The sequence below is a fragment of the Amblyraja radiata genome, chromosome 5, assembly GCF_010909765.2.
Source record: "Amblyraja radiata isolate CabotCenter1 chromosome 5, sAmbRad1.1.pri, whole genome shotgun sequence".
NCBI classification, from domain to species: Eukaryota; Metazoa; Chordata; class Chondrichthyes; order Rajiformes; family Rajidae; genus Amblyraja; species Amblyraja radiata.
Window position 1 is genome coordinate 32,882,175 of NC_045960.1, and position 22,986 is coordinate 32,905,160.

At 41.8% G+C, this 22,986-nt stretch overlaps 1 protein-coding gene across 1 annotated transcript in view; it reads right to left on the reverse strand.

Annotated features, from left to right (window-relative positions):
- Positions 1 to 22,986, reverse strand: part of map3k5 (mitogen-activated protein kinase kinase kinase 5) — a 156,474-nt gene that overhangs the window by 103,057 nt on the left and 30,431 nt on the right. Inside the window, exons 3-6 of the mRNA XM_033020971.1 lie at positions 18,781 to 18,804; positions 14,982 to 15,175; positions 9,530 to 9,698; positions 7,448 to 7,554 (exon numbers count right to left, since the gene is read on the reverse strand). Coding sequence (XP_032876862.1) covers positions 7,448 to 7,554; positions 9,530 to 9,698; positions 14,982 to 15,175; positions 18,781 to 18,804 — 494 coding nt within the window. The remainder of the gene's footprint in view (positions 1 to 7,447; positions 7,555 to 9,529; positions 9,699 to 14,981; positions 15,176 to 18,780; positions 18,805 to 22,986) is intronic.

Sequence of the window (22,986 nt, forward strand, 5' to 3'; positions counted from 1 at the left end):
CACTAGGTGCCGCTGCAATGTTGCTAGGACTAGAGGGTCTGAGCTATAAGGAGAGGTTGAGCAGGCTAGGACTCAATTCCTTGGAGCGCAGAATGAGGGATGATCTTATCGAGATGTATAAAATCATGAGACGAATAGATCGGGTAATGCACAGAGTCTCTTGCCCAGAGTAGGTCAATCGAGGACCAGAGGGCATAGGTTTAAGGTGAAGGGGAAACGATTTAATAGGAATCTGAGGGGTAACCTTTTCACACAAAGGGTGGTGGGTGTATGGAACGAGCTGCCAGAGGAGGTATTTGAGGCAGGGAGTATCGCAATGTTTAAGAAACGGTTAGATAGGTACATGGTTAGGACTGTTTTGGAGGGATATGGATCAAACAAGGGCAGGTGTGTCTAATGTAGATGGTACATGTTAGCCGGTGTGGGCAAGTTGGGCCGAAGGGCCTGTTTTCGCACTGTATCACTCTGTGGCTCTATGACTCTACAATAGCATTAATCCGTGGGAGTCAGTATGACATCAATGGGCAAAATTTATAATACATTATAATACATTATAATGTTATAACATTATAATGTTAATGTTATAACATTCTAAGACATCCTCATCATTTTCATCCACTGTGTTTTGCCTGGAAGCCAGCAAGCCAACCAACATGATATAGAGTCATACAGTGTGGAAACAAGCCCTTTGGCCCAATTTGTCCAATCCATCTACACTCATCTCACCTGCCTGTGTTTGGCCCATATCCCTCTAAAACTTTTCCTATCCATGTACCTGTCTAAATGTTTCTTAAAAGTTGCAATCGTACCTGCTTCAACTACCTCCACCAGCAGCTTGTTCCATACACCCACCATCCTTTACGTAAAAAAAGTTACCCCTCAGATTTCTATTTTTTCGGCGATTGCCGGCATAATTGACTGACGTATCAGGTCACGAAAAGGTCGCAGCGTGAGGACATGTTGACGCGCGGTGTTTCCTCAGTATCGCAACATTTTTTTTGTCGCCGCTGGATTTTGAAATGTTCAAAATCTTTCGGCGACTCTGATACGTCAGTCAATGACGCCGGCAGTCGTCGAAAAAAATCACCAAGTGGGAGAGGCCCTTTAGTTAACTCAGCAAACTAGCAGAAGGGGGCTAGTGTCGACGACAATGCGTAGCAATTAGAGTGGGGGAGACTGTGGTCTGATTGAGTTCAAAGATTGAAGAGGAAGAGAGAGAAAGGAAGAGGTTAAATTACACAAATCCCACATTTATGACTCACCACAAACTCTTCCTCCAGAATCAATGGCAAAGGGAAGTTTTAAAGAAATAATTAGTCAATGGAATGTTGCTGAACAAGCCCAGGTCTGTAAGTATTTGCATGATCACTTAGGCACTCTAATATGCAGCTAGCTTTAGTTTGTTATTTACATTTGATCTTTTAAAGAACCTGACTTTTTAAAATATTATTTTTCTCTGCATAAATTACTTCTTTTACATTGTGCATCATTGGCTGATTAAGTTTTACTTATACAATAGAATCAACAAACAGGGGGCTTATCAGGCATCATTCTATCTTCTAAGATTAATAGTTTGATGTAGTTTTACTTTAAAACTTAAGCTGTTGAAGGTTCAGAAATTGTTCACAGATCAAGATATTGAAAATTTGCAGAATTTCTGTGGAGATGATTGGCTAATGCTATTGGAAAATTAAGCAGGTTCTAGACTTATAGTCCTGCAAGAATGAAAAAAAAAGAAAACACAAATGGAAGAGGAAGAGCAGCATTATGCTAAGACTTATGAAGAGTGGGAGAAACTTAGTGTAGGCCATAGAACAGTAGAGTTTAGAGATTTGGAGTGGAAACAGACCCTTCGGCCTACCGAGACCACATCGACCAGCGATCACCCCGTACACTAGCACTATCCTACACACTAGGTACAATTTACAATTTACAGAAATCAATTAACCTACAAAACCTGCCCTTCGTTGAAGTGCGGGAGGAAACCGGAGCACCCAGAGGAAACCCAAGTGCTCACAGGGAGAATAAACAAACTCGGGAGAGACAGCTTCTGTGGTCAAGAAGGAACCCAGGCCTTTGGTACTGCGCGTCAGCAACTCTACCACTGCACCACACAAATATGATTCCATTAGGATAATGGTCTGCTAATGTGCTACAAAAACGTAGTCATGCTTTATAACAGAAGTACCACCCTTCAGAATGCCAGTACTGACAAAAGTGAGATGTGTAAAAGGTGAAAAAACATTTTTTTCTTGCATTTAATACTGCAGTTGGGATAGATGTCACTCAAGTCAAGTCGAATCTATTGTCAAATGCATAAGCACTGACATGTACAATGACAATTGTGTTTTTAGCAGCATCACAGGCACACAGAATCAGACAACACACAAAAACGCAAATTAAACATAAATTACACAGATACTGAATGACGGAGAAAAGAACAAAGACCATGCAAAAAAACAAGACGTTAATGCCAAATACAATTATAAAACAATCCATGATAGTGAAGAAGTGGTTGTCGTGTTCACTTGCCAAAGTAGGATGAGGGCAGGTGGGTTCAAGAACCTGATTGTTGTAGGAAAGTAGCTGTTCCTAATCCTGGTGATCTGGTGGTGTGCTACATCAGGCATCCGTACCTCCTTCCCAAAGATAGCAGCAAGAAAAGGGCATGGCCTAGATAAAGGGGATCCTTATAGAAAGATGCCACCTTCCTGGAGCAGTGCCTCAGGTGGATGCTTTTGTTGGTGGGACGAGCTTTGTGTGTGATGTATGGGCTGAGTCCCCAAATCTCTGTGGCCGCTTGTGGTCTATGCGTTGGAATTGCTGTACCAGGACGTGATGCAGCCAGCCAGGATACTTTCTACAGTGCATCTGTAGAAATTTGTTAGAGTATTCGGTGGCATATCAAATCTCTAAACCTCCAAGAAACTAGAGATGCAAGCATGCCTTTTTCATGATTGCATCTATTTAGTTTAGTTTAGAGATACAGCAGGGAAACAGTCACTTCGGTTCACCGTGTCTGCGCGGCCCAGCGATCCTACACCCACTCCGGACAATTTACACTTATACCAAGTCAATTATCCTACATACCTGTACGTCTTTGGAGTGTGGGAGGAAACAGAAGATCTCGGAGAAAACCCATGCAAGTCACGGGGAGAACGTACAAACTCCATGCAGACAGCACCCACAGTTAGGATCAAATTCTGGTCTCTAGTGCTGCATTCGCTGTAAGGCAGCAACTCTACCGCTGCGCCACCGTGCCGCACGGGGCACGGCGGTAGAGTTGCTGGGCACAGGCTTAGTCATCTGAGATGTTAATGCCTAGGAATTTGAAGCTGCTAACTCTATCTGCCATCGACCCACCAATTCAAACTCATGCAAGAGTATGGATAGGTATTAGATCTTCTAGATGTTTCACACAGAAGTAAATTACTGCAGGAAGCAAGGGGGCCAACTGATCAGTGTAAGCTGGAGCAAATGTCATGAACATTAACATAAATAATGATATAAATGAATTGCCATGTATCATGTCAAGCAACATCCGTGGAGACCTTTCATCATAACTCAGTTCACATCCAAATCATCAACCTCCTTTCTATCTCCACAGTTACTGCCTGATCTGCTGAGTTTCGAACATTTCTATTTATGATACCTAGCATCTTTAATTAACATTTGCATCCCTGCCTATTCATTTCAAATGAGGATGAAAAATTAAGTGCAGTTAATTTTTAGTGTATGATATTGAAATTCACTTGTCGGCGTTTCAATCCCATTGTTTCTTGCAGGTAATATTTGTGAAATAACAATGGGGTTAAATTAATTTAAAGATAACCAGGTGATTACATATCTAATATTGGCACTGGTGATTACTTTTTTACTTCTGTTTTGCTTCATTTAAAAATTGATCAAAATAGTCTAGATAGTTGGGGCAGCTATTTAGGAATGAAATGAGGAGAATTCTCTTCATTCAATGTGTGGTAAATTTTTGGAGCTCTCTACCTCAGCAGTCACTGATTTCTTGCAAAATTGAGATTGTTTTTTATTATCTGAGAGGATATGGCATATGGCAGGAAAATGACGCTGAGGTAGAGGGATCACATATGATGTTGCTGAATGGACTAATCTCCTGATTAAAACTCAACAGCATTCAGCACTCAACACTCTGGGTGGCACAGCAGGAGAGCTGCTGCCTCACAGCGCCAAAGACCTGGGTTCGATCCTGACAACGGGTGCTGTCTGTACAGAGTTTGCACAGAGAGGACGACAGATGGCACAATGGGCTAAGTGTTCGGCTGGCAACCGGAAGGTAGCCGGTTCGAATCCCGCTTGGAGTGCATACTGTCGTTGTGTCCTTGGGCAAGACACTTCACCCACCTTTGCCTGTGTGTGAATGTGTGTGAATGTGTGTGAGTGATTGGTGGTGGTCGGAGGGGCCGTAGGCGCAGATTGGCAGCCACGCTTCCGTCAGCTTACCACCACCGAGTGTGACTGAGGAGTGAATGAATAATGCGATGTAAAGCGCCTTGAGTATTAGAAAGGCGCTATATAAATCCCATCCATTATTATTATTATTATGTTCTCCCCGTGACCGCGTGGGATTTTTCCGGGTGCTCCGGTTTCCTCCGACATTCCAAAGACGTTTGTAGGTTAATTGGCTTCTGTACAATTGTCTCTGGTGTGCAGGGTGATCAGTGCGGACTCGGTGGGCCGAAGAGCCTGTTTTCACGCTGTATCTCTAAACTAAAAAAACTAAACTAATGCCAAGTACTGGAAAGGTTACTGGCACCATGTTACGGGGATAGTTTTCTGAAATAAAACAGTTGTGAAATCGAATACTCACAGCCCGAAATGTTCTATTTGGGGCACCTAGCCTTGAAATATTTTGACCCAAATTAACACTGGCATCATAAATCAGATTACAGGAAACATCCAACAATTCATTCAGCGCTGGATAAATATCTCGGTGATGTTCACTTACTGAGAAAGCCAAGATTATTCATACACGGGTGTGTCTGCACAAGAGATGTGCTGGCTATCCCTAATTAAACTAAATTCATCAGTAAAACACGATATGAATAAAACAATTGCTGTAATACGGGATAAAATACTGTGCTGAAGTTTGAAACTAAATCATAATCAAACATTATCCTCCCAGTGTATAGCATCAGTCATCAGACGACTTGTGCTTCACGATCACATTGGCCAGTCTCCAGTAGAATTCGATACATTAGTTTAAATGAATCCTGCAGCTTTACTGCTGTTGCTCTTGACTCAGTTCTTGTACTGTCATATGAATCACAAAAGACTATTAGGCAAAAAAAAACAATAGAATCATTTTTAGGTTTATGTTTTATTATTGTCACATGTACTGAGACACCGTAGAAAACTTTGTTTTGCATGCTATCCAACCAAATCAGATAATGCCATACGTAAATACAATCCAGCCAAATGGGTAGAACAAAGGGATAGAAACAGAGAGTAGATATAGTCTACACAGGGATAGGTAAAATATGCAACTAGAAGGAGGATTTATGTAAACTTTCATGAAAAGATAACTACATCATCAGGTGGCGTCGCGAGCGGCAGTCTCGCCAGCAGCCCATCTGTCCTTTCGACTTTTTGTTGTTGTTTTTAGTACGTCTAAATGAATGATTTAATGTTTCTCGGTATATCTTATGTGGAGGGTGGTGGGGGGTAATAGGGGGAAGCCGTTTTCAGTCACTTACCTCGACGGAGATGCGACTTTTCTCCTTGTCGCTTCTTCGACCCCCCCCCCCCCCCCCCCCCGCAGCCTAACAACTGGTTTGGTGCAGCCTTTCCAGACCAGAGACGGACCTGGAGCTTCAGCAGCAGGCGCGGTGCGGACTTACCATCGTGGAGCCCGGGATCCTTTGCCAAGTGTCGCCAGTGTTGGAGCTCCGACCGCGGGGGCCTGCTGACTGCAGCGGTCTTCGGAGCTTCTAGCCGCGGGCGCGGCTCAGACTTACCATCATGGAGCCTTGGATCCCTTGCCGGGGATCGCCAGAAGAAGTGCTCCGACCGCTGGCCCGTGGTCTTTAACATCATGAAGCCGCGGTCTCCGGTAAGAATCGGCCGATTCGGGAACCAAGCCACGGAGTGTGCTCTGATCCGTCCCAACGTCGGAGTTTCGATCATCCCGACGAAAGGGCTTGTACATCGGGCCGTCCGTAGTGGCGACTGCGGAGGATTCAAAGCCTCGACCGCAGGTGAACAAAGGAGGAAGATTGACTGAACTTTATCGCCATCCATCACAATGAGGAACGCTGATTCCACTGTGATGGATGTTTATGTTAAACTCTATCGGGTGCTGTGTTCTTTTTACTTGTATGGCTGTATGGTAACTCAATTGGTGCATGTGACAATAAATGTGAGCGGAAACTTGAACTATATCCTAGTTACAGAGAATATATCACCGTGATGAGATCAAGATGCAAAGTGTAACATCACAAGGACAGATTGCATAGACTACACTGGGGCCACAACAATGTTAAACAACAATTGTACTTATTTAGAGCAGGAATACCTAAATTGCAGCACATTGCAGTCTGAGCCCAGTGAGGGGACCTCAAATATTTCACTCTGCATAACCTACAAGGGATTATGCATGGTAGAACAACTAGTCATTTGGCCTATCTGTACTGTATCCCCTTGATGTTTCTACATCCTCCTCAAACTTTCATGCTGCCACCCGGCTTTGTAGCATCAGCAATTGTGAATAGATTGTGCTTGGTGCTCTTATCCAAGGCATTGATATTGCCAAAGATAGACACAAAGTTCTGGAGTAACTCAGCGGGCCAGGCAGCATCTCTGTAGGTAAAGGATAGGTGACGTTTCAGGTTGGGACCCTTCTTCTTCAGACAGTCTCAAGAAGGGTCCCAACCTGATACGTCATCTATCCTTTCCCTCCAGAGATGCTGCCTGACCCCGCTGAGTTACTCCAGCACTTTGTGTCTATCTTTGGGATTAAAACAAAGCATCTGCAGTTCAATGTTTCTACATTTTTATTGCTGTTAATTGAAACAGATCCACGTAGCTTAAATTGTTAATAGTTACTTACTCACTTTAAAGTATGTTTTCACCGGACATCTTAAAAGACGCAGAAATCTTGAAATGTACTCTCACAAGATTTCCAAGATAGTTATTTTATTATCATTCTATAGCAGAGAAGCAAAATGCTTTCCTTTCACTGGTTTGTCTGCTCTACCTGCAAGTACACTGTATAAGATCTATGGTGCAGTGAAAGACTGAGAAAACATTCTTAGAATAACAAATTACCACCTATCGGCAGAGAAGGTCACTATCAAATAAAAAATGAACAGTTCCTATAAAACTAAAACTAATGAGAATTCAGTAACAAACTCCTTTAAAAATATAATCTCCTTGAAATCACAGAACTATGTTAGCAAGTTTTAAAGGTTTGCCTTACCGATTCAGCGCAAAGGCATAATGAAACTTGATGTGAAGATTGTCCACCAGATCACAGGTTGGAAGTCTTTCCAAAGTCTCCACCAATGTTACAATGGCATCATAGTCCTTATGGAGAGAAAATCAGATGCAAAGCTAATATAATATTATATTAGTGGCTCAGTGCATTGTGATATTACAAATGCAAGCTTTTAGACTGAAGGTTATAGCATTTAGTATATAGTGTGTAGTATTTATAGTATTTATAGTATTTATAGTATTTATACTGTCATTTATAGTATTTCTGTATCAAGAACTCGATCGCAGTCATCAGTAAAGCTCATACCTGTGACCAGTGAAATGCAACCTGCAAGTGTGTAACCTCAACCGTGCCCACAGAATTGGAATAGATTACTTCCCCATTTTTACCCAAATACTATTTCTCTTTTTGCATCACATTCATTTCGCCTCGTTGAAGCAGAAAATGCTTGGGTGGCAGGGTGGCGCAGCAGTAGAGCTACAGTAGTGCGCCGGTGACCCGGGTTCGATCCTGGACAAGGGTGCTGTCTGTACGGAGTTTGTACGTTCTCCCCGTGACCTGCGTGGGTTTTCTCTGAGATCTTCGGTTTCCTCACACACTCCAAAGGCGCACGGGTTTGTAGATTAATTGGCTTGGTATAAATGTAAAATTGTCCCTGGTGTGATTAGGGTAGAGTTAATGTGCGGGGATGGCTGGTCGGTGCGGTCTCGGTGTGTCAAAAGGCCCGTTTCCACTCTGTATCTCTAAACTAAACTAAACATCAAGTCAAAATTACTTTGGGAAAAGGTACTGGAGTGTACTTTCTGCTACAGTAGTTTGGGCTCTAATATTTCATGCACCTCCTGTTTAAATCGTTCTTCATCTGGAGTATATAATGCTAAGCTATTAATTTAAAATAAGAGATGTTTTAAAAGCAGATTGGTTATGTTCCTTTACAGAAATATCTAGCTGTTTTTGTGTCTATTTTTTCTGGGAACTTCTTCTCTTGCAGAGAAATATTAGAACGTCAATGACAAGGGGGATATGACTTTGAGGTAAGAGGGGCAAAATTTAAAGGAGATTTGCGGGGCAAGTTATTTTCACGAGAGCGATGGGTGCCTGAAACATGCTGCCAAGGGTGGCGGTGAAAGCAAATACGATAGGGGCATTTAAGAGGCTTTTAGATAGGCACATGGATATTCAAGGAATGGAAGGATATCGTGCAGGCAGAGGGGGATTAGTTTAACTTGCATCATGTTGGGCATGGACATTGTGGGCTGAAGGGCCTGTTCCTGTGCTGTACTGTTCTATGTTCCATGTTCCATATTCTATGATGTTGCTCCCTGCCAACCTGTTCTTTGTAATTCATTGAGATTATGGCTGATCCATAATCCCACTCCTATTTCCCATTGCGTCGGGGGCACCACTGTGCACAGCTGGTTAAAGCTGCTACCTCACAATGCCAGTGACCTGTACAGCACAGGAACAGGCCCTTTCATCCCACAATGTCCATGCCCAACATGATGCTAGTTAAACTAATCCCCTCTGCCTGCACAAAGTCCATATCCTTGCATATCCATGTGCCTATCAAAAAGCCTCTTAAATTTGCATTGTCAGGAGTCACAATATGTGTTTCAGCCAGTTGTTTCTCTCAATCAGAAGTCACTGGCTGCCAGACAGTAGTGAGACACCACAACCTGAAGCTGTACTCTCCCATCCTGGTTTTGGTGTAGATAATAGACAAGGTACTCATTTCTACCTCTTATTTACATTTTTTTTTCTCAGAAGATAAAACAATTAATGTAAACTTTCAGACAAGGTTGTGGAGCTTATTTAAAATGCAGCAAATGCTCATGAAAGTCTGATTTTATTGAAAAGTATTTGAAAGTATTGCCTTAGATATTAAGATCATAAGCTCTAGGAGCAGAATGAGGCCATTCGGCCCATCAAGTCTACTCCGCCATTCAATCATGGCTGATCTATCTTTCCCTCTCAACCCCATTCCCTTGCCTACTCCCCACAACCCCTGACACCTGAAAGATAAATGGCCATGAAAAGTTGGTGTATTCCTTGCGTAACATGTACCTGAATATCACGGTAGGAGATAAGCAAATTAATGATAATGTCAGCAGCGAGAACTTCAACATTGTCCAGGCGTTTCCTTATTCTTCCAAGCTCGGCAGCCAATTCTTTACCACAGTAAAGCTCACGGGCCTTCCGGATGTCATTCAAGATGGTTTCCCTGAAGTACTGACTGTAAATCACAAGCAGACAATGATCATTTTGGGTGGCAATTCTTTCACTTACTTGTCGTTTGAAGATATCCTCACATTTCAACATTGACTTTCAAATGTCATACACGATAAAAAAACTATGATGAACAGATTTTTAATCTAAACATTGAAACACATTTCCCGTTCAAGACATTTAGATGGGCATTTTCCTGAGTAGATGTTGCTCCAAGCAAAGTATATCCACAACCATTCATTATCATACTGCAGTTAATGTGACAGAATGAATGTGCCTGCTAAGCTGCAGCAAGTAAGTATTTCATTTTCCAGTTCATATCTGGTGCTTATGACAAATAAACACACTTGACATTTGAACAGCATGCAGGTTCACAGAACAGTGAAAATGAAGGATTAATGATTAACAATGCCTGTGCTGAACATGATGTGAGAGCAGGTATTGGGGGGGGGGGGGGGGGGGGGGGGTGGGGGTAATTATGGGACGCAAGAACTAACTGTTGAGCCTACCTGAGATGTTGTGGGCCTAACTCAATGAAACACTCATGAAAGACGGTGCCCACTTGATAGCTCCAATGATACACTGGCATCTACATGCCTAGTTTTTGTTGTCTCAGAGTTTAACCGTGTGAAGGTATTTTAGATTCCTCGCTTCACCAGCACGTGGCATGTGTCCTAATCCTGTGATTACAACCCTGGATGTTCTGAGTTTTTATCCTAATACCTAATTCCTTAAATTCTCTTAACAGGATCTCATCTCCCTTTCTATCTAAGTTATTGGTACCAATAGGGGCCACGACCTCTGGCTGCTTGCTCTCCCCTCTGTGGGCACTGGGACATCCTTGACCCTGGCACCATGAGGCAACACACCCCTGGCTATAGAGTCATCTATCACTGTTGCGCTCCCCAGATTTAACCCGGGTGTGCTATTCAACGGAGCAGATATATGGCCACTGTCCTGTCTGCAGCTACTATTTGCCCCCAAGAGGCCATCAGCCACAATAGTATCCCCTACGGTTTATGAAGGAACTGCAGAGAAACATAGAAAATAGGTGCAGGAGTAGCCCATTTGGCCCTTCCAGCCAGCACCGCCATTCATTGTGACCATGGCTGATCGTCCACAATCAATAACCCGTGCCTGCCTTCTCCCCATATCCCTTGATTCCACCAGCCCCTAGAGCTCTATCTAACTCTCTCTTCAATCCATCCAGTGATTTGGCTTCCACTGCCCTCTGTGGCAGGGAATTCCACAAATTCACAACTGCAGTTGCTGGTTTACAACGAAGATAGACACAAAATGTTGGAGTAACTCAGAGGGACAAGTAGCATCTCTGGAGAGAAGAAATGGGCGATGTTTTGGTTCAAAACCCTTCTTCAGACTGAAGAAGCTTCTCGACCCGAAACCTCATCTATTCCTTCTCTCTAGAGACGATGGTTGTCCCGCTGAGTTACTCCTGTGTCTATCCACAACTGTTTCCTTGTTTGAGAGAGAGAGAGATAGCCACGGGAGAATCCTGTACTACCTGCCTGACCACCTCCCTTCAACTACTGCCTCTAATCCTCTGATGTTTGATGAAGATCTTTTGCAATTTGTGGCTGACGTGCTGATACTTTCTGCAGCTTTGATGTAACACCGTCACGGTGTCTTAAATGTCAACATATTTCTTCTGTAAAAAAATGTCAGAAAGATCACAGCTAAATCAAGGGAGAATGGCGACATTTCAGTTACGGGATGGGCGTTTCAGTGGGGACATAATCTCCTTTTTGAAAAGGGATCCTGTAACTAACCAGCATGAGTCCTTTAATAGCGCAGTGAAATATAACCTGTTTTGTTCTTTATTCCTGCTGGGAGCAAAGGAAGTTTCAAATACTCTTGAATTGGCACTTCCTCCTCCAACCTCTCACTCATCCCCACCAACCTTCTGGTTTCCTGATGAATGATGCTTGGCCTTGCTGCCACATTTCAGGCCTGGAATCAGAGTGGTTATTTTTCATGTGCCAGCTTAGCAAGGCATGAGAACAGGCCATCCAAGCATGACATCAAGTCACTGCTCTGTTGAGCCCAATCCCATCCTCATCCAAGCCCTATACTGTAATGGTAAATCATCAAGGAGGAGCCAAATGGACAAGAGTGAGGAAAGTGAAATCTGGATGGCTTTCCTTTCAAGCATTCAAAGATGGCAACACCAATACACCAGCTATTTTCAGCAAATTCAACAAACAATTCATGATCACAATTACTCATTCCCATATTGAAGGATCTCTTGCATTTAAGTAACTGGATTAGCAGTTCTTGTTATTCTGGCCAAATCAACACATCAATCAAAAAAAACTTTGCTATCAATGAGTGTGGCTGGCTAATCAAAACAGTTCTATGTGCTCAATGGTCATTTCAACCTGAAACATTAGCTCTTGTTTCTCTCTCTGTTTATGTTGTCTCAATTGCTGCATATTTTCAATATTTCCTATTTTTATTTCTGAATTCCAGCATCCAGTTTTTGTTTTTCTTTTTCAGCTTGCTTACGAATACAGCAATATCTTAGAACTGCAAGACATCTTAGAACTGGATAAGTATAAAAAAAATCAATGTCATGCATCTACAATACCCATCGTAACCTTCCGACATCCCCAAGTGCTTTGCATTCAACAAAGAACTGACAACAAAGAGTAGCGGTAGAGTTGCTGCCTTACAGCACCAGATACCCGGTTTCAATCCTGCCTACGGGTGGTTGTCTGTACGGAGTTCGTACGTTCTCTCCGTGACGTGCGTGGATTTTTCCCGGGTGCTCCAGTATCCTTCCACACTCCAAAGACGTACAGGTTTGTAGGTTAATTGGCTTGATAAAAATTGTAAATTGTCCCTCATGTGTGTTGGATAGTGTTAGTGTGCAGGAATCACTGGTCGGCCCAGACTCGGTGGGTCAAAGGGCCTGTTTTCGCTCTGTATGTCTAAACTAAACTTTTGACTCCCCCACCATGTTTTAAAAGTTTAAAAGAACTGTGTAAAGACCTTTGAGTTGTTTTTGATATGAATGTGCCCTGGCTGAAATTTTATCCTCCCACATGCTCGCAATTATGAATTCAAATAAAAAGGGATTTTCAAACAATGGACTTGGAAGAAAACAGTCAACGCAGCCTAATGACAACCTGACATTTTAAATAGTTGGTGCAATAACGTAGATGAAGGAAATGTAGAAGCAATATTTATAGTTGTTCAACAATACCCTGACTATGTTCTGAAATTAAGAAAACGTCATAAACAATTGTACCAAGATTAAACAGGCAGAGGCCGTTGGCAGGTTCATCTGCAGTGCACTCTGGCAACAATCTAATGCACCCAAAATGTCAGCACACCTCTTTCATCCCCCTTCATAAACTTGGCTCCTTGTTCACTACTATCATCTGAGGGATCTATCTGGAGCTGAGCCAGAGGAAAGGGAAGCAGTTAACTAAACAAAAAGAAGTTTAGGCGGGATTTTCGTCCCTTGGATGAGCGTCACAATACGCTTCTGTTCAGGGGTGCCGTGACAGGCATTGAGTTGTTGAGGGGGAAAACCCAAACAGGAAGATCAGCAGGACTGAAATTAGACTTGATGTCTGATAAAATGCAGCTCTTATCCTGATCAACTTTAAAATAATAAGTTCCAGTATTCAAATAGGCATCGCAGTAGATAACATGTGTATCGAAGTTCAGTTCCATTCTCACCTCTGGCTCAGCTTCAGGTAGTTTTCTCAGATGATAGCAGTGAACAAGGAGCCAGGTTTACAAAGGGGGTTGAGAGAGGTGTGCTGAAATTCTGAGTACACTAGATTGATGCCACAACAGGGTACCAACAACAGTTCCACTTGCTAAATTTCTGGAGTAAATTTCCTGCTAAATATCTGGAGTAAAGTGACATTTACCTGGAAATGGAAGCTATTGCATTTCTCTTTGGAAACCAGAAAGCAGAACATAACACAAAATGAAAAATAATGTATCTCAATTGAATATTTCGACAGATGCTCTGACTATTCAGCTTAGGGAACTTCTTCTCGCCTGGTATTGTTCATCAGGTAAACAGGGCGACCGAGCCAAATCCAAGACAAATGACAGGTGGAATATGACGTTGTGTCCTTAAATTATTTCATGTACGGTAGTGCTTGGTTAGAAATAGGTTAAATATAAATCCTTGGGAGTGATGACATGGGAGAGGAAATGTCATTGCCACAAATTGATGAATAGGAATGAAACTAAACAGGACCAACTCCACCCAGTTGGACAAAAAAGCAGGTGGATGGATTGATCAAGTGTGTCAAAGGGCGCGCTAAGGTTGAGAAAGGCCTCAAGGGATAGTTTACCACAGAAGGAATATTGTGAGTAGGAAGAAACTGCAGATGCTGGTTTATACTGAAGATAAACACAAAATGCTGGCAGCATCTCTGGAGAAAAGGAAAAGGTGACTTTTCAGGTCGGAACCCTTCTTCAGACTGCGAAATATGAAGGGCTCCGAACCAAAACGTCACCTATTTCTTTTCTCCAGATAAGCTTCCTGACCCGCTGAGTTCCTTCAGCATTTTGTGTCTAACATAAGAAATATGGTTTGTGACTTTGAGGAGGGTTTCCACTCTTTGCAATGGTAGAAATTAGAATGAACTGATTCTATTGCTAGATGTGAAAAGATGGGTTCATCTGTGCTCAGTACACTCCAGGATAATGGATGGTAATGGAAAACTGTAGGCGGAGAAGTAGATTGAAAGGGTAGAGGAATTAATAATGTGGTTTTTTTCTGAGAAGTGATTGCAAATGCAAAAGAGCTCATACTCCTCCAGCAATCCTCATGCACCTTCATCGCAACCCATCTTCTTGGAAAATATAAATGTTATTTGCCATCTTTGTGCGGGCAGCTAAGTGACCCAGAAGATGAGGTGGGCAGGGGGAGGAGTGGAGGGTTAAAATGAAACTTGCATACAGCTCTCCTCTACTGCACCTTTAGATTACAACAATCAAACACCAATGAAGGGAAACCCAAATCAGTACCAAAACCATCAACAACTCTACTATATTTCTCATCTCAGTGCCCTTTCCTCCACCTCAGAGCTCAGTACTCAGAGCTTTAGAACAAATGTAGAATATAATGGCACCGGATGATCACATTGGTACATTGAGGAAAATCATTCCACAGATAAGCACATTAACTACAGAGAGCCAATCATGGGAACATGTGAAAACCAATGCAGCAAAAACAGAGGCCTGCTTGATGACACTTTTTTTAAAGTGCAGAAACATGATGTATATGTAAAGAAACACCTACCAGCAGCTGTTGTGTGCAGCTTTCAGCAACTGAACAAGGCGATCCACTAGTGGCATGCAGATAGGGCCAAGCAATAACTCAAAGTTGGGCTGCATTAGCTCACTCAAGCCCTTCATGTAGCTGCTCTCACAACAGTATACCTTGTTGTGTGGAGTCACCATGTATGGTATAAAGCTGTAGTTTCCACACGATGTCTGTAACAAAAGGCATTGTTACACCATTGTCACCAACATATTCTCAATTATTTTGCTGTGTTTTACTAGCATGACTACTTTTTCCAAATTCCCTCTCATTTAAATTCAGTGATACTTTATTGTCACATGTACCTAGGTGCAGTGAAATGTTTTGTTTTCCATATAACCCGATAGAATCAGAGAGCAGACCTCACCTAGACAGTACACAAGTGCCGCCACGGTTTGCCGCTGACAACGTTATTTCCACATAACCATATATTGACATTCTAGATGCAAAAAAAATCTCTATTGAAAAGTGCAATGTGGGCTTTCACGAAGAGGCTGCTGAAATACTATCAGGGAAATGCATCACTGCATCTGTCTTCCTCTGAGGTGGGCAATGGAGATATGACAAAGGTTGAGCAAATTACTGCCAAGCCTGCCTCACAAATTAGCAATCTACTGCAGTGTTTAACAGGATCACTGAAGAAGATCTCAGCCTGCCAGGTTAGATGCTTTTGCACAATGTATGCAAGCATCAAGCAGCGAAGACAATTACAATTGTCAGAATTCGTTTGTAGTAATGAATAAAATAAAAAAATCAGCAAAATGTCTTCTTATGTCTGCCTCATATTAAATGCAAACTCTGGATTCAGTATGGAACATTTGAGGTCTTTAAAAATATGCATTTGTAAGCTATGCAATTAGCCTTACTTACAAAAGAGTTTTTTTCAACATATAGACTAGATTGTTTCCAAACTATCTGAAAGCACAGGTGAATATTGTGAGGCCAATAGCCTTAATTATGGATTATAAGAGGGTTTGTGATAATTATCTCATGAAATAATATTAAAGGAAGCCAGATATTGACACTATTTCTGGGAAGCACAACAGTATTAAACATGAATAACTGTATATAATGCCCTGTTAAAAATAAAACAAGATATTAATTAATACTATGACAAACATGTTATTTATCAACTGGATTCAAAACATATGTGATTCAGCAGAACAATTCCAAAAATTACTTTTATTAAAAACATTACTATAAGAATGTCAGTTAATGTAAAGCAACAATATCTCACATTTTTCCATTTTGTAAAATCTAATTTAATTGAACATAGGAAGGTCAACTATCAAAGATCAGGATGCCATCTTACTTTTTCTTCATTCAGAATATGACCTTGAAGCAGACATCTATTCTAATCTGATCAGGCATGTCAAATAAACAGGAAGTTAGTCTCTGATGCAGCACTTGGCATGCTCTTATAAACCTGGCATGCCATGTTACAACAATGCTACTCAAATGAATTGTTTGTAACCTCATTTACTGAGCCTTGTTGCAACTTCCCAAAGACACCACCTCAAACTTCCCTCGATTAAATTATCTTTGCCCAACTTAGCAGTCGAACCAGGCACAAGGATAGACAGATAGCCTATACAATTAGCTTTCAGGATCAGAAAGAAAAGGAAAATAAATGACTCTACTTTATATAGTAACTTTCATTTTTGTCTTTGAGTGTATTAAGTATGTGAATTGGATTTAAAAACTATTCACAAATGTCATGAATTCATTTTGTCTTCAGTTTAAATGCAGTCATTCTTTGAAATTGAAGATTAGTTGGTGAATTTTTAAAACATTTGTTTCATACCCTAGTCTAAAAATAACTGAGCGTCAGAAGCTATTTTTGAAAATTAAACCACATTTTTAAACTGAAACACGAAATTCTGGAAATGTTCACAGCTGGCCATTAAGCTTCCGTGGAGAGTTAATGTTTCAAGTCTCCAAGCTTTCAACAGAAAATAACTTTTGGTTCACCAATAATAGGAGTTAATTTTCCTAAATTTGAAATGCTCTTTTAATTGCTTATTTTCATTTCAGAAAGAGCAAACCAATTTGGAGATAAATTCATCACTGGGGCAGATTTATACATTGTTTTTCTGTTCCTATATTAATCTGAAACACGACTGTTCCCCTAAAATGGGACAGGCAGCATCTCTGGATAGAAGGAATGGGTGAAGTCTGATGAAGGACCTCGTCCTCGAAACGTCACCCATTCCCTCTACCCAGAGATGGATCTTATAGAAACATAAAATTCTTAAGGGATTGGACAGGCTAGATGCAGGAAAAATGTTCCTGGTGTTGGGGGAGTCCAGAGCCAGGGGTCACAGATTAAGAATAAGGGATAGGTAATTTAGGACTGAGATAAGGAAAAACGTTTTCACCCAGAGAGTTGTGAATCTGTGGAATTCTCTGCCACAGAAGGCAGTGGAGGCCAATTCACTGGATATTTTCAAGAGTTAGATATAATTCTTAGGGCTAGTGGAATCAAGGGATATGGGGAGAATGCAGGAATGTGGTACTGAATTTGGATGATCAGCCATGATCATATTGAATGGCATTGTTGGCTCGAAGGGCCGAATAACCTACTAAGCACATATTTTCTATGTTTCTATGCTGCCTGGCCCCCTGGATTATTCCCGTGTTTCTGTGTCTATCTTCGGTGTAATCCAGCATCTGCAGTTCCTTCTTACATTGCTCCCCTAAGACTTTTGACAAGGACTAAAATGACAGCTAATCTGTGGGATTCAAGGGAAGATGAAGCCTTGGTCAGAGAAATCTGTGGAAAGTGAAACAGTACACTAAATATTAATTGATTTCCCTTTTTTACCGATACTCACTGACTTGTTGAGTGTTTCCAACATTATCTATTTCTATTTCGGATTTTCAGTATCTGCAATTTCTACAATTTTCACTTGCGTATAGTTTTGTTTATTGCCACATGTACCGATGTACAGTGAAAAGCTTTTATTGCATGCTAACCAGTCATCGGAAAGACAATACATGATTACCATCGAGGCATCCAGTGTACAGATACATGTTAAAGGGAATAACATGAATAACGTTAAGTGCAAAATAAAGTGCTGCAAAGTCAAAGATAGTCTGAGCGTCTCCAGAGATAGATAGTAGCTCAGGACTGCTCCCTAGTAGTTGATAGGATGGTTCAATTGCCTAATAACAACTAGGAAGAGATTGTCCCTGAATTTGAAGGTGTGCATTTTCACACTTCTATACCTTTTGCCTGATGAGAGAGGGGAGAAGAGGGAGAGGCCCGGGTGCGACAACTGTTGTCTCACCTGCTGTATTTTAGTCTTAGAAAATCAGTCACAATCTCATATCAATGCGTAGTCCTCAACATATCTGTGTTCCTACATGCAGCCAAGGTGATGCTCAACACCAGAACAGCAAAGACTAAACTCCAGCATATTAACCTTTAATTTTGAATTTAATAGTATCTAAAAGACACACATTTTCAGCTAGATTCTTACTCATTTTCTGCAGTAACTTAAACCTTTGCAATGCTGTAAAGACTGTATTATATTATATATTATTACAGCTATATTATAAACCTTGGGTAATTTTACTTCCCGTTCCTAAGCGTTATTTTTGAATAGTTCTGTAATAATGTTTTGATATCATAATATAAAGATTCTTATTGAAAATTAAGCCCAGCATGTCATTAATTTCACTACAACCAGTACTTGAAAATAGCACTGAAATATCAGAGTTAAAGGGTGCACCATCAAGCAACTATTTAAATAAGTCACGCCAAATTTGCACTTACGTTTTTCTTTTGACATATGATCTCCTGTAAAAAAAAACAAATCAGCTAATATTAGCATAAAACATTTTTTATGGTTGGGATTCACTCCAAACTGCTAGCGGTCATTTTGTGAAACAACAAATTGTTTTTAAATATAAAGTTATTTTTAACAACCAAAAATGTATTTTTGTTCTAATGGCCGTTTGGTACATTATTTAATAGAGTTAAGTGTGGATCCGAACAATTGCTTGTCAATTTCAATGCCTTGTCAATTTCAATGCCTTGTCAATTTCAATGCCTTGTCAATCTCTATGCCTTGTCAATCTCTATGCCTTGTCAATTTCTATGCCTTGTCAATTTCTATGCCTTGTCAATTTCTATGCCTTGTCAATTTCTATGCCTTGTCAATTTCTATGCCTTGTCAATTTCTATGCCTTGTCAATTTCTATGCCTTGTCAATTTCTATGCCTTGTCAATTTCTATGCCTTGTCAATTTCTATGCCTTGTCAATTTCTATGCCTTGTTAATGTCAATGTCTTGTCAATTTCAACAGCCTCCACAGTGTAACTAGCAGCCTGTATTCTTAAAGAGACAGTTAACTATAACCAAAATCAGTTATGAAGAGGACTGTAATAACGAGGTGTTTACTGTAATGTGATTAATCCCGTCTGTTGAAAGTGGATCTTGATATGTTGAAGACTTCCAAGAGTCCGAAGGCTATTGTTCCCCCTTTGTTGCATTGCTAAAACACAGGATTATTGTCTGATATCTTGTTTCAAATATCAAATATCTTGTTTCCTATGAACAAGAGGTATTATAATTTTGCCCGATTTGTTAATAACCTCCTCTGAATTAAAACCTTTCCACTTCAAACTCGATTCCAAGGCTTAAGCCATGTCTGGCTGGGGGTCATATTTAAATTTAAAATATTTCAGAGGTTCCATGTTCTTGTTCCAGATGTTTAACAAAATGAATGGGAGTGCTCAAGGTGTCTTAGGCAGTCTACATTTTCCAGCAATGGCAACAAAGATTACTCTTCAGAAAATAAGTATCCGGACCTCAAGCACTTTGAATCTTCCAAGCAAACGATCGATAATTCGATTTCATGCTTCTATTCAGCCAAAAAAAGTGAGATCTATTTCTTGGAAATGTGGCTGGAAAGTATCCAGGTGATATGAGCAACATTTCATAGAATATTAACTTTTAAATGTGACGGAAGAAACAGATGGCATTTTCTGGTCAGAATCAGGTTTACAGCAGAGAGAAGGTCATTCATCTCATTACGTCTCTGTCAGCTTCCCAGCAGAGCAATTTGGTGATTTTGCACCCTTGCCTCATAGCTGTAGGCTTGCACATTTTTCACCACCAAATATTTATCAAAATTATTCTACCAGTACACAATAGACCCTCCCTCAATCTGACCTGCAAACTGCATCTTCCAGATTCCAAGCACATCAGCATAAAAATGTTTTTTTCTCATAGAACAGTGCAGCACAAGACCAGGCCCTTCAGACCACAATGCCTGTTTAGTGTAGTTTAGTTTAGAGATACAATGCAGGAACAGGACCTTTGGCCCACCAAGTTCGCACCGACCAGCGATCACCCCATACACTAACATTACCCTATGAACACCAGTGACAATTTACAATTTTTACCAAAGCCAATTAGCCTCCAAACCTGTACTTCTTTGGAGTGTGGGAGGAAACCGGAGATCCCGGAGAAAAGCCACGCAGGTCATGGGGAGAACGTACAAACTCCAATCAGGCAGCGCCCGTAGTGAGGATCGAACCCGGGTCTCAGCATCTGTGCTGAACATGATGCCAAATATAACTACAGTAATCTCTTCTTGCCTGTATGTGATCCATATCCCTTCATTCATTGTGTGTTCGTGTGCCTATTGAAAAGCCTCTTTAATGCCACTATCACATCTGCTGCCTCCACCACTACCGGCAATGCGTTCCAGGCCCTCGCCATTCTCTGTGCAAAAAGAGATTGCGCCACACATCTTCATTAAACTTTCCCCCTCTCATCCTTTAGCTATGCCCTCTGCTGGTGGGCATTTCCAACCTGGGAAAAAGATTCTGACTGTCTACCCTATCTATATCTCTCATTATTTTATATACGTCTATCAGGTTTCTCCTCAGCTTCTGACGCTCCGGAGAAAACAATCCAACATTATCCATCCTCTCCTTGCAGCTAATACCCTCTAATCCAGGCAGCATCCTGGTAAACTTCTTCTGCACACTCTCCAAAGCTCCTTAAATCCTTTCTGTAACGGGTATCCAGAACTGCACATAATACTCTAAATGTGCCTTAAGCAAAATTTTATAGAGATGCAACTTGACCTCCTGACTCATACTCAATATTCAGCCGAAGAAGGCATGCGTACCATATGGCTCTTTTACTACCCTCTCTATTTGTTTTGCTAATTTCAGGAAACTGGACTTGAATTCCAGGTTACCTCGTACACCAGTGCAGTGCAAGTTTCTTCCATTAATTCTATAATTTCCTCCCAAAGTACATCACATCAGACTTGCTTGGATTAAACTCCATCTGCCATTTACTTGCCCTTATCTGTAACTGATTTGTATCCTGCTATATCCATTAACAGTCTAATTCACCATCCGCAGCTCCATCAAAGGAACAACATTGGCAACTTTACAGTGCTCTGGGAGCTCATGGTTAGAAAGGATGCAAAAATTTGTCAAGGCCCAAACTATTACCCCTCTTGCCATTCTCAATACCATGTGATAGATTCCATCCCACCTTGCAGACATTTGGCTTAATGCTCTTTACGAGACCCAATATCAACAAATGCGGGACAAATGGTCATATAAGTAAATGGTCAAATAGGGACAAATTCCCGATGGCAATTCGTTGACCGACTCGGCCGTGGCTGGGTGAATGATGAGTTGGCCCGGGTGCTGGACTGCACACAGAGCCCAGCCGGTGGGCCAGCTGCAAAGTTTTGTCCCGAGCGCCGGACATTGCGCGCGACGTCGCACGCAACGTCCAGCACCCCATCCAACTCATGAACCGATGATCGGCCATGAGAAGGAGGGGTGGTGGTGTCGGCGGTAAGCGAAGGTCCAAAGGTCGGACAGCTGGCCGGGCTGCTGACCGACGGGGCCATGGGCGAGTCCCGACAGTCCCCTCGACCCGAGTAGTAGCAGTCAAATATGGGACAAGGGCGGTCCCATATGGGACAAACCAATTTAGCCCAATATACGGGATGTCCCAGCTAATACGGGACAGTTGGCAATCCTATGTACACCACACCCAGTTCATCTGAATCAGTCTGAACAAGGTTCCCGACCCGGAACATCAACTATCCATTTTATCCAGAGACACTGCCTGACCCGCGGAGTTACTCCTGCACTTTGTGTCTATTTTTGTAAACCAGCATCTGCAGTTCCTTTTTTTTTTTAACCCTATGACACTATTCTGGTGCCTCACTTGCAGCCACAGAAACACTGGCGTATACCCCCTGACTATAGAGTCCCCTAGCACTATTGTTTGACCCGATCTAGCCCTACTGTGCTGTTAAAACAGAACTGGATCTGTTGCCATTGTCGCTTTAATTTTCCCCTGAAGGACCATCCTCATGATTACATTCAAAACATTATGCTTATTTGAGAGGGAAAAAGTAACAGGAGACTCAAGCACTACCTACCTGCCTCTCCTGGCAATCATGCATCTATCTGGTTGAATCTTAACCTCTGTGAAATTATGTGTAGGAAGGAACTGCAGATGTTAGTTTAAACCGAAGATCGACACAAAGAGCTGAAGTAACTCAGCAGGACAGGCAGCATCTCTGGAAAGAAGGAATAGGTGACGTTTCGGGTCGAGACGCGTCTGAAGAAGGGTCTGCCTGTCCCACTGAACACCTTTTTGTGTCTATCTTCTGTGAAATTATTGTCTATAAACCTCTCTGTCTCTATGTTCCACAGAGCGTCCAACTGCTGCTCCAACTGATCCAGCTGGTTTGAGAGGAACTGCAGCTGGACCCACTTCCTGCAGACATAGGTGGTGAGACAGAGGTTCACTTGCACCTCCTCCAACCTCATCTACTGTATTCCATGTTCTCAGTGTGGACTCCTAAATCTCAACGAGACCAAGCGCAATTAGGACGATCTTTCGTTGAACAACTGCACTCAGTCCACCTTTGTCCACGTGATCTCCCAGTTGCCAAACACTTTAACTCCCCCTCTGACCAACTGACCAAGT